The 11,789-nt window shown below is 61.8% G+C and overlaps 1 protein-coding gene across 3 annotated transcripts; it reads right to left on the bottom strand.

The window, feature by feature from the left end:
• Positions 1 to 119: 119 nt before the first annotated feature.
• Positions 120 to 7,656, bottom strand: FDXR (ferredoxin reductase). 3 transcript variants are annotated; one of them, XM_055131448.1, is made up of 12 exons: positions 7,495 to 7,656; positions 6,909 to 7,009; positions 3,811 to 3,906; positions 3,103 to 3,225; positions 2,900 to 3,013; positions 2,536 to 2,637; positions 1,711 to 1,818; positions 1,438 to 1,522; positions 1,096 to 1,295; positions 841 to 1,012; positions 486 to 656; positions 120 to 407 (listed from the first exon to the last, which is right to left on the bottom strand). In XM_055131448.1, the coding sequence occupies exons 1-12, from the start codon at positions 7,598 to 7,600 to the stop codon at positions 277 to 279; spliced, it is 1,509 nt and encodes a 502-aa protein (XP_054987423.1). In that variant the 5' UTR covers positions 7,601 to 7,656; the 3' UTR covers positions 120 to 276. The 3 variants fall into 3 exon arrangements, with proteins under 3 accessions (XP_054987423.1, XP_054987422.1, XP_054987424.1); XM_055131447.1 differs by having other exon boundaries at positions 7,462 to 7,656; XM_055131449.1 differs by lacking the exon at positions 7,495 to 7,656 and adding an exon at positions 7,264 to 7,417.
• Positions 7,657 to 11,789: the final 4,133 nt, after the last annotated feature.

The raw sequence follows: 11,789 nt of genomic DNA on the forward strand, positions 1-11,789 counted from the left end.
ACCTGAGCCGGGAGCCGGCTCCGCAGCGCCACCTGGCGCCGGGAAGGGAGACGCGGCACGAAGGTGACCCCCGGAGGCCACCCCTCCTTCCCCAAGAAGCCACACACTTCAACCTCGCGCGGCCGATTTATTGCCTCCTACCCCTGGGCCGGGGGTGGGATGGGGGCCCACCCCCGGAGGCCAGGGGGCGCGGGGAGGCGGGGCAGCCCGCACCTCCTCCACCCCTCCGGGGGGCGGGGCCAGTGTCCAGAGGTTCCCTGCCCGCGGGATCTGGACTTAGTGCCCCAGCAACCGCAGCATCTCCTGCGGGTCCAGCAGCTTCTCCCTGGGCTTCCCGGCCGCTTGGCCCCGGGACACCTCCTCGGCGTCCAGCTTCTCCCAGTCTGCGAAGGAGACGGACCGAACCCCTGGGCAGAGAGCAGACAGTCACCCCCATCCCTGCCCGCTGCCAGCGCGACTCCCCTCCCCAGCGGCGGGGCTCAGACCTCGGCTGCGGAGCAGGTCCTGGATGGCCGCCCAGCCGGGCCGGGGGTCCGCCGGCAGCCGCCCGCCCGCCAGGTCCTGGAGCAGAGTGTGGCCCGTCTGGAAACTGTCGGCCATGGTGGTGGCAATGACGCCAGTGGGCCCTCGCTTCACCCAGCCGCTGCAGTAGACGCCTGGGGCGGGAGCACAGGGGTAAGGGCAGGGTGTGGCTGGACATCTGGCCCGGGGCCGATCCGCGGGGTCCACTCCGCTCCTCTGGGCAGCCCGCCCTCCCCAGCAGCCTGAGCGCGGGAGGTGGGAAACACTGAACAAATGACTCGTGAATGAATGAAACAGAAGCCCCTCCCCGCCCCTCACCAGGCACGTCCGCAACCCGGCCGTCCACGTTGGGGATGACCCCGCGCTGCTGGTCGAAGGGCACGCTGGGGTCGATGGGGCGGCTCTTGTACCCTACGCTGCCCAGCACCAGCCCGCAAGGAAGGTCCTCGGTGTCTCCGGTGGGCACTGCCCGCGCGGCCTCACCCTCGCCCTGCGGGGGGGGGAGAGGGCAGTGCCAGGGCGGGGCGGGGCCGCTGGGAGCACTGCGGTGCCCCAGGGGAGCCCCACACTCACCTCCAGCCTGGTGACCGCCAGGCGGATGCCCGCCACTCGCTGCCCATCGGGCGTGGGGAGCACCTGCTGCGGGCTGCGGAAGAAGCGCAGGCCCCAGGCCCGGGAGGCGGAGGCGTAGCGGGCAGCCTCCTTGGGCCCCGGCGTGCCCGTGGCTGTCTGCAGGAGCAGCTCCGACAGGCGCCTCCTCGGCCGGGCGGCCTCTGTGGGCCCCGCGGGGCATTCAAGGTCGGGGTCCTGCCCGCCCACGCCGGATGCCTCCACCGGGGAGCCCTCCCTGACTGACACCACCTGCGCCCTCCCTCCCGAGCTAGGGCCGGGAAGGGGGGCAGGGGGGGCCCTCACCCTTGATTCTGTCCTGGAGGTCTGAGAAATCTGCAGGGTCCAAAACGGGCCGGGTTCCGGGTAGCTGGATCATCTCTCGGAGCTCCTGGGGGCCATCGGCAGGGGGCAGGGCGCAGGGAGGCGGTCAGGTCCGTTCTTGCCCACCCAGAGCCAGCCCGAGTGGGAGACATCACGGCCCCCACCCGCACCGGCCCCCCCACCCCCCGCCAGGGGCTCTGCTCTGCCCCCAGGCCCGGGGAGGACCAGGCGGCCGAACCCCCCTCCCGCCCGCACCTTAATGGTGAAGGCCACTTGGAGGGGTCCTCGCCGGCCCACTATCCAAACCATCTTCACCTGGCTCTGCCTCAGCGCCCCCAGGGCGGCCTCTGTGATGTCTGTTTTCTGGCAGGAGAGAGGAGGCCTTGAAGCCGGCGGACAGGACCCGGCGCCCAGGGGACGTGGCCCCGAGCCTGCGCCAGCGCTCCCCCCGGTGGCCACACGGGGAACTGCCGCCAGTTCCGGCCACTCGCAGCAGACCAGCGGCAGGGCAAAGGTTGCACAAGTCTTTTGCAAAGGGCGTGTGTGTGTGTGTGTGTGTGTGTGTGTGTGTGTGTGTGTGTGTGTGTGTGTGTTTGCGTGCGTGCACGGGGTAGGAACAGGGCAGCCAACAGCGAGCACTGTGCCAGCGCTCGCAGAGTGTCCCATCTGTGCGAGATAAGAGCTAGAGACTCATCCATAGCGTCACAGCGCGGTGGTAGCAGCAACGTCTCTGAGACAGAAGCAAACAAGTCTCCCCGGGGAAGGTCGGCCAGGCAGGCGGACCCCCTCAGGGCGGTCCTGGGCGGCTTTCTGGAGGAGGGGAAGGCTGAGCGGAGAACTATGTGGTGACTCTGCGCTAAGTGGCAGCGGGCTGAGTTCCAAGCAGGGTGGCTGGTGGGGGTGTGAGCGCGTGGTGTGAGTCTGGGGGACAGGAAGTGGATGGGCACCTGGGTCAGAGGTCGCCCAGGGCCGCCTTTCAGACCTCTGCTTGGGTGTCGGCGGGTCAGAAGGGCTGGGCTGGGCCCTGAGTCCCCGCCCGGGGTCCCCCTCTCCAGTCCGGCCCCCGGCCCGGCCACTCACCTCCAGGTGCTCCAGAGGAGACAAGAGGATCCGGGCCACATCCAGGGCCACGTTTCCCTGCCCCAGAATCACCGCCGTGTCGCAGCTCAGGTCGGGCGCCAGCTGCGGGGAGGGGTGGGAGAGGCGCCCGCGTTCCGTCAGGCTAACCCCTGTCCGCCCCCCCACCCCCACCCCCGCCCAGCAAGCCCGCCTGCCCCCCTCCCCACCACTTGTGGTGGGGAGCCCACCAGGGGAGCCGATGGTTTACACCCCTGCTAGGAACCCTCTAGAAGGACACCCCGATCACGCGCCTGCTGGTGGCCGAGGGTGGCCCCACCCTAGCTGGAGGGGGCAGGAAGAGACGGGGAGGGGCTCCCCAACTCACCTCCTGGTTCTCGGGAAGCCCGTTGTACCAGCCCACAAAGGCCCGCGCAGAGAACACGCCGGCCAGCTGCTCGCCGGGGATGCCCAGGGCACGGTGGTCCTCAGCGCCGTAGCTCTGCGGAAAGGTCCCTCACGGCCTCGCCCGGCTCCTCTGCAGCCCCCTCGCCCCCCGTCCCGGGCCCGCCCCCCGCCGCTCGGACTCACCAGCACCACGGCGTGGTAGGCGCCCTGAAGCTCGGGCACCGTCACGTCCCTGCCCACGGCCACGTTGCCGCGGAAGGCGCAGCGCTCCGAGCGGGCCAGCTGCGTGAAGGTGCCGATGACGTTCTGCAGGGCGCGAAGGGTCAGTGCTTGGGGTCAGTGCTTGGGGCCGCGGCTGGCCAGTGCCACCATGATGCCATCATGATGCCACCAGCGGGGCCCCGGCCAGGAGCTGCCCCCTGCTCCTTCTATTTATTTTCTTTTCTGTGTGTTCAGGGCCACACCTGGCGATGCTCGAGGCTCCGTCCTGGGCCGGCACTCGGGAATTGCTCCTGGTCATGCTCAGGGGACCACATGGGATGCAGGGATCGAACCCGGCCTGGCCTGCCCACTGTAGTATCTCTCCGCCCCCTCCCCCTAACAATTTTTTAAAATTTAATTAAAAACTTTCTTTTTTCTTTTTGGATCACATCCTGCGATGCATAGGGGTTCCTCCTGGCTGTGCACTCAGGAATTACTCCTGGCGGTGCTCAGGGGACCCTATGGCCTGCCAGGATCGAACCCGGGTTCGAGGCAAACACCCTCCCCACTGTACTATCTCTCTGCCCCCCAAAATGAACGTTTTAAAATTGATTTTAGTTTTTGCACCCCCTCTTCCGTCTGTGCCCCCCGCCCATCTCCACACCCCGCTCCGGGCACCGAGAGACCCACCTTCACCTCGGGGTGATCGGGCGCCACGCCGAAGCGCACCAGGCCGAAGGGCACCGGCTGCTTCTCGTAGATGTCCACCTGGGCCCGGGGGTGGTGCTGCGGAGACGGAGACACCGGGAGGCTGGGCCCCCTCCCGGGGCGGGGGGACCCCGGGCCTCCACGCCACCCCCCCCCCGTCGGAGACAGCCAAGAGGAAGGCCCCTCCACCAGGAAGGCCACGGGGCTCGGTGCGGGCGCAGCCTCTGCTCACCAGGACCAGAGAAGCCAGCCCGCTGCACCCTCCCGCCCGGCCCCCGCCCGGCCCCCAGGCCCGGGTTTCCACCGGGGCCTGGCTTTCCTGGACGGGCACCCGCCAAAGGCCCAGAGTGCCATTCAGACTTCCTGGAGCCACTTTTTCTTGCTCTTTTATTTTCCTTCCCTGGGGGGGACTGCTTCCAAGCAGTGCTCTGAGGGGCTGGGGCCACTTCCAGAAGTTTGTGGCCGACGGACTAGCGGTTCAGTGTGAAGCCCCAGGGTCCGTGCTGCCGGGCTGCGGTGCTGGGGGTCACCTGTGCCTCCAGGCCCACAGCGGAAGCCTTGGGGACCCCCTCCAGGGTGCCAGGATTTGAAACCGCGTCAGACACATGTTGTGCCTCGACCCCCGTGCTCTCTCCGGCCCCCCAACTCCTGCCCACCGTCCCTGCCGGCAGAGTTTTGGGCAACACCCAGCACTGCTCAGGGCTCACTCCTGGCAGGGGGCGGTGGGGCGGGGTGGGGGGGGTATGCAGGGCCAGGTGAGCTGGGGACAAGGCCAGCACTGCAACACACTGCACTATCTGGCCCTGGACACACTTTCTTCTTTTTTGTTGCTGTTTTTGGGTCACACCTGGCGATGCTCAGGGGTTACTCCTGGTTCTACACTCAGGAATTACCCCTGGCGGTGCTCAGGGGACCATATGGGATGCTGGGAATTGAACCCAGGTGGGCCGCGTGCAAGGCAAACGCCCTCCCCGCTGTGCTATCGCTCCAGCCCCTGGACACACTTTCTTCTTCTTTGTTTTTCAAACTGTTTCTATCGGGGTACCGGGGTTCTGAATACTTTCCATCCATCCATCATTCCCACACCATCCCGTCCCCGGAGGGTCAGCTTCCCCCCCCCCCCGAGTCCCGGGCCCCCTCCCAGCTACCCCCCATGTGAGCTCAGCTCTATAGGCAAAATCTTCCTTCTCATGCTCTGACCATTTGTTGTTTCCTTACTAAGTTTCTCTTTTGGCTTTTTTAGCTTCTGGGGGTCACACCCGGCGATGCTCAGGGGTTACTCCTGGCTCTGCACTCAGAACCTGGTGGTGCTGGGGGTCTGTGTGGGATGCCGGGATCAAGCCCGAGTTGGCTGCGTGCAAGGCAAACACCCTCCCCGCTGTGCTATCCCTCCGGCCCCTAAGTTTCTTTCTGACCCCACACATGAGGCATCTCTCAATTTTTGTTTTATTTGGGGGAAGGCTCAGGACTTACTCCTGGTTCTGTGCTCAGGGATCACTCCTGGTGGGCTCAGGAGACCATATGGGGTGTTGGGGATTGAACCAGGGTCAACTGTGTGCCGGGCAAGTGACCCACCCACTGTACTACCACTCCAGCCCTCTATGTCAAGAAGTTTGAGGCTGGGGCTGGAGCGATAGCACAGCGGGGAGGGCGTTTGCCTTGCACTCGGCCCACCCGGGTTCAATTCCCAGCATCCCATATGGTCCCCTGAGCACCGCCAGAAGTAATTCCTGAGTGCAGAGCCAGGAGTAACCCCTGTGCATCGCTGGGTGTGACCCAAAAAGAAAAAAAGAAAAAAATTTAAGCGGAAAAAATGAATGAATACACTTTTATGTCTGCTTTTGGGGGCCACATCCAGTGGTGCTCAGGGATCACTCCTGGCAGGGTTCGGGGGACCCTATGGGGAGTCAGGAGGAATCGAATCCAGGTCAGCCACAAGCAAGGCAAGTGCCTCACCCGCTGTCCTAGGGCTCCGGCCCCGCCCACAGCCTTGACGCACGCGGACCACCCTATCAGCCTCAGCTCCCCCTCCGGCTCAGGGTTAATCTCAGCCAGCTGGACAACCCGTCCAATCTCCAAGGACTGCACACTCCCCCCACCCGGCCCCCCACGTTACAGCACTGAGCTAAGCCCTGTCCAGGACCAGCAGGGCTGTCTGAACATCTGCATCTGTGCCTGTAACTTCCTGCCTCCCTGCCCCCCCAGAGGGAGGTGACTGTGTCCAGTCAGCCAAGGGCTCCCCCTCCCCCCATTCTCCCCCCCACCAAGGTCTTCCTTGGAGAAACAATCTACCCTCAAGGGCGACCAACGCACTTGGAATCTGACCCACCAAGGCCAGTGCCGTAAGGGCCAAGACACTGGCCTTGGGGTGGGGGCGGGGGCGGGGGCAGGGCGGAGAGCGAGGGGCATGGAGAGATTTGAAGGGATGCGTCATAGCGAGGCGTGGATGGCCGGGGTGATAGGACAGTGGGCGGGGCACTTGCCTTGCATGCCACTGCCTGGATTCGATCCCCAGCACCCCAGATAATCCCCCCCAAGGCCTGTCAGGGGTGATCCCTGAGGAAATCCTGAGCACCCCCTGGTGTGGCCCCCACCGCCTCCCAATGGAAATAGAACACATGGGCTGGAGCGATAGGACAGCATGGAGGGCGCCTGCCTGGCACACGGCCAACCCAGGCTCAATCCCGGCCATCCCATAGGGTGCCCTGAGCACTGGCAGAAGTGATGATCCCTGAGCATTGCCAGATGCCAGGTGTGGCCCAACCTGGCATCCTACCCCCCTACCGCCCCAAAATAAAAAGAGAAGAGAGAGGAGAGGGTTTGAGGTGTGGGAAGCTGGAGATGGGAGAAAGAAGAGGCTGGACAGGCCAGTCCTGGATGCTCAGTGAAGGCTCAGTGATGCCATCACCAAGAGGGGGACAGCTTCTCTCCTAGCCAAGGACCTCGCGGGCGCCCCAGGGGCAGGAGACAGCATGGAGGAGCCGTCAGGGATGAGGGGGGGGGTTATAAAACTCAGAGGCGGGGCCTCGCTTGGGCCTGGCGCTGCAGGTGCGGGTGGAGGGGGCCGAGGAGGAGCTTACCTTGAGCAAGTGTTGGGCTGTGTAGAAACCCGCCGGCCCACTGCCCACCACGCAGATCTGGGGGTCCTGCTGCTGTGTGGAGAACAGCCTGCGGGGGCGACCTGGAGGGTGGGGAGCCGCGGGTGAGCGAGGTCCCCCAGCAACCCCACACTCTAACTCCAGGGGTACGCAGACTCATCCGCGCCACCCCCGCCGCGCCTGCAAAGCCTGGCTGTCTGCGGGGTCCCCTCTCTGCAGACCCCTCTGAGTCCACACCGGCCACCGCATCCCCACAGATCTGTTTCACCTGAAGGTTCCCTCTTGGCCCCCCGGCCTCCACGCCAAGCCCTGCCCGGCCCGGCACCCCATCTCACACCTGTGGACGTCATGAAGCCCCCTCACTTTGCTGACTCTTGTCTTATCCTAGCAGCCGCACGTCTCGCCGCTCGGTCCCCAGCTGTCCCAGCCGCGTGCCACCCCCATCCCTTCCGCGGCACTGGCGCCCTCCAGACCCACGTCGGGGTCCCTCTCTACCCCTTCGCCAGCCCTGCCCCTCCTCCGCTCCTACTCCTACACTTAATGATCGCAGGACTCCCCGCACTCCTACTGAGCCCCAGAGTTGCCTTGCTCCAACTCCGGGTGCTCCCGGCGGGAGACGGCCGGGTCCGAGGCCACACCGCCCAGTGCCACCCGCGCCAGCAGCGTGCAGCCATGGCCGGGCAGAGCAACTGGTCTGCGTTTCGGCACCCGGATAGAGCCCGCGCTCCGCCTCCGCGCCGCCCCGGCCACGCCCCATCCCGCCCCTTGCCACGCCCACCCGCGGCTCCACCCACCCGCGCACGGGGTCGGCACCGCGAGGCGGCCCTACTCGCCCCCCGCTCCCCAAAGGGCCCGCCCCTAAGGGGCGGGGACAGTCCTCAGACCAACCCCCTCATCTCAGAGAGCCCGCCCACCTGGACTTCCGGGCTCTCGGTGACTTCATAAATTCTCCCCAGACTTCCTTTATCTTCCCTCCAATTATCTAGAGCCTGGAGTTCGAGGAAAGCGAATCGCCATCGCTGTTTCAATCCCACCTGAAGAATAGGGCCAATCAGAAAGAAGCTTCCTTTGCCGCGCCTCCCGGAGGCTCGTCGATTGCTGATGACGCAAAGGACGTGTCGTCCCTTATTGATAGCGTTTCCCGCCCTGGCCAATCACGAGTCGGGCTCTCAGAGATTCTTTGCGCCCATTGGACACTAATCACCGAATCGCAAGTCTGGTAGGAAGTGACTCCCCCGTAACCTTCGTCTCCTTTCGGAGCCCACGCGTGATGCCCAGGTGTGCCTGGCGGGGTGCTCTTGCCTCCGCCTCACGCCCCTCTCCGTGACGTAGGCGAGGGAGCGGGAGGAGCGGCTTGTCCCAGGTACGAGGGATGAGCCCGATCGCCCACCTCTGCCCACGGGGCTGGAATCGGGTGCAACATTAAGAGGAAAGGACAAAGCCTTTTTGTCCTTTTTTTTATACTGGAAATCAGTATAAAAGGTGTGTTTTGTTTGTTTGGGCGCCACAGCCCACTGTGCTCAGGGCTTACTCCTGCCTCTGCGTTCAGAGAGCACTCCTGGCAGGGATTGGGGGACCATAGGTGGTACCGGGGCTCGAACCCGGGTCGGTGGCAACGCCTTACCCGCTGCTCTCTCTCCGGGCCCTCTAAGTGATGTTGTAATGTGACGCTTTACTTCATTTATTTTCGCATCCGGTGGTGCTCTGGGGTTGCGCCCGCAATCCGGGGATCGACGCTCCTGCCCCGTAGGCCATCTCCGAGGTCCCGCCCTACGCTTCCTTCATGCTATGTAATGACCGGGATTTGCACACTCCTGGCTCTGGCGCCTGGAGGGGGTCGCACAGACTGTCACGGTGCTCACCGAGATTTGCCCGCCTTTCCTTGGAGCGCTGACTCTTGTGCTACCGGGCAGGCGTCCCAGTTACCGTTATGCTCACAGTGGGTTGCTTAAGTGCTCCCACACAGTGCTCCCACTTCCTGATTGTGGAGCTCCAACATCTTATTTTTGTTTGTTTTTGTTCTTGGGCCGTATCTGGCTATGCTCATGGCTTATTGCTGGTGCCACGGATTGAACACAGGTCAGCCACGTGCAGAAGGTTGTGCCCTACCGTAAGACCCTAATCAAACTGAATGCAAAAAAATAAAACTATCCATGATGAACAACAGACCTACGCTCTTTCTTTTGCTCCCAAGGGCCCCACCTCCTTGGAGAAGCCTTCCCTGCATCCCACTGAGTTACAGCCTATTGTCCCCCCCCACACACTACACCTTCATTACTTAGCATCCTGCCGAATGTTTGAACTCTCTTTTGAGAGGGAGAAATGTCTTATTGAAATGGATATTTTCTTTTTGTTTTTTTGGGGGGCACACCAGGCAGTTCTCAGGGCATACTCCTGACTGTGCAGATCAGGGGTCACTCCTGGCGGGCTCGGGGGAACATATGAGGTGCCAGGGATTGAACCTGGGCCAGCCATCTGCAAGGCAAGCACCCTACCCATTGTACTATCACTCCAGCCCCTGGAATGACTATTTTCTAAATATCTACATCACCCCAGGTATCATTCTTTTACTTATTGAAGTAAAAAAAAGTGCACAGTTCCAAGTGTACTTTTGAGGAGCTATCACACGATGTCACCACACAGTCACCTCCCAGAACAAGATACAGAACACGGCCACGAGCTTTGTGCCCCCAGTGACGTCCCCTCTGCCACCCCCCTGCTAATAGGCTGTTTTCTGGTTTGTTTCTTTGCTTTTTGGGTCACACACAGGGGTTACTCCTGGCTCTGCACTCAGGAACTACTCCTGGCTGTGCTCAGGGGACCCTATGGGATGCTGGGAATCGAACCCGGGTCGACTGCGTGCAAGGCAAACGCCCTACCCGTTGTGCTATCGCTCCAGCCCCCTAGACTGTTTTCTGTGCCAGCTCACTAGCTCCGGAGTTGTTTCTATACACTCTGCAATCTCATCTTGCTCACACTCTTTTGAAAAAAGTTTATTTAATTTTGTCTTGGTGGGGAGGGTTCCCTCCCAGTGGTATTCAGGGCTTGTTCCTGGCTCTGTGCTCGGGGATTACTCTTGATGGGTCAGGAACCAGATGGGGTGCTGGGGATCGAACCTGGGTCAGCCTTGTGCAAAGCAAACGCCCTCCTCACTGTATTGTCGCCGAGGACCCAAACTGCTCATGCTCTTAATGACTTAAAAGATTGGGAAGAATGATACTTGTGATTTGTGAGAATTACATTAAATGCTTTTTATTTTTTGTTGTTGTTTCACTGGGGGCCACACCTGGCAGTGCTCAGGGCTTACTCCTGGCTCCGAGCTCAGGAATCCCTCCTGGCAGGGCTTGGGGACCTTATTTGGTGCCAGGGGTCGAACCCGGGTCTACCGTGTGCAAGGCCAGTGCTTTACGCACTGTACTCTCACTCCAACCCCATAAAACATTTTTAAAAAGGGTTTTATTGCCGTATTGTCATTCTTGTTTCTGGACCTGAGAAATTGTGACAGAAACCTTGTCATCCACAAAGTGCAAAGCCTTGGGTCCAGGTTCAATCCCCGGCATCCTACAGAGTCCCCCTAGCACTGCCGGGAGTAATTTCATAGTGCACAGCCAGGAGTAACCCCTGAGCATTGCTGGGTGTGGCCCCCAAACAACAACAAAAAAAAGTCTTTTACCCTTTGACCCTTCCCAGAAACAGCTGGTCAGCCAGAGCCGTGACGGCCAGCTCCATGAAGTTGGGGCCCCACGCCACTCACCTTATATCCCCCCCGCCATTTTTTTTCTGGTGTTTTTTTTTTTTTTTTTTTGCACCTGCGTTAAGGGCTTGCTCCTGGCTCTGCACTCAGGGATCATTCCTGGCAGGGACCCTTTGGGGTGCTGGGGATTGAACCCAGGTCTGCTGCATGCAGGCAAGCACCTTTGTGCTGTCACTCCAGCCCATTGCCTCAGCTTTGCATGGTTCCAGATAGACTCATCAGGAGTCTATTGGAATACTCCATTCCTTCTGTGCCCTTGGGCCTGGGAAGAAGGGAAGGCGATATAGAATCTGACCCCCCAGGAAGCCCCTGGGATCCCATCCAGAGGTCGTGTGCCTGCCGAGAGCTGGAATCTGACCGAAGCCTTCCACCACGGCCCAGCTGCAGGGCAGAGAAATGCTACCTCTGAGATTAACTTTTCACCAGGACGGTGGCATTAGCAGAAACATCCTCAGTTCTGAGTAAATGCTAATACTCACCGTTATCTTTTTTTCTTTTCTTTTTGGGTCACACCCGGCGGTGCACAGGGGTTTTTCCTGGCTTTGCACTCAGGAATTACTCCTGGCAGTGCTCAGGGGACCCTATGGGATGTTAGGAATTGAACCCGGATTGGCTGCATGCAAGGCAACCGCCCTACCTGCTGTGCTATCGCTCCAGCCCCTCACCGTTATTATTTTTATCCCTTCCCATCTCTAAAACTAGATCTGGGCTTCCTCGTCTCCTGTCACCTCCCCCAACTAGGTCCGTAGGGCCAAGCCTGGGGACAGCCAGCTCTGACTCCTGGACCTTGGGCCTGCTGGGGCCAGATCAATACCAGTGAGTCAGGAGCTGGGGCTGTGGCTGTAATCATTAGCCAGGACACGGGGCCTCCTTTGAGTTGGCGTTTTTTCCACGGGGAGAGGGAACTCCTCTGATTGCCTGCCCCCGCCCTCGGGATGCTTCTGAGGCTAATGTGTTTCCGAAGAGGAGGCAGAGCCGGGAAGCTTGGGAAGCCGGAAACCCCACACTGGCCCCGTCAGCTCAGATGGGACACGGGGGAGGGTTTGGTGGAGGAATCAGGACTGAGGGAAGGGGACAGTTCCCCTAATGGTCCCCCTAAGCCAGAGCCA

The sequence above is a fragment of the Sorex araneus genome, chromosome 3, assembly GCF_027595985.1.
Source record: "Sorex araneus isolate mSorAra2 chromosome 3, mSorAra2.pri, whole genome shotgun sequence".
NCBI lineage: Eukaryota > Metazoa > Chordata > Mammalia > Eulipotyphla > Soricidae > Sorex > Sorex araneus.

Excerpts from the sequence above, each read along its gene's own strand:
- FDXR (XM_055131447.1), bottom strand. The coding sequence starts at position 7,600 with ATGGCTGCACGCTGCTGGCGCGGGTGGCACTGGGCGGTGTGGCCTCGG. Across the intron at positions 7,010-7,461 it reads GAGTCCTGCGATCATTAAGT|GTCGCCCCCGCAGGCTGTTC; the intron begins GTAGGAGTAGGA and ends CCCACCCTCCAG. Across the intron at positions 657-840 it reads CCGGGTTGCGGACGTGCCTG|GCGTCTACTGCAGCGGCTGG; the intron begins GTGAGGGGCGGG and ends CTCCCGCCCCAG.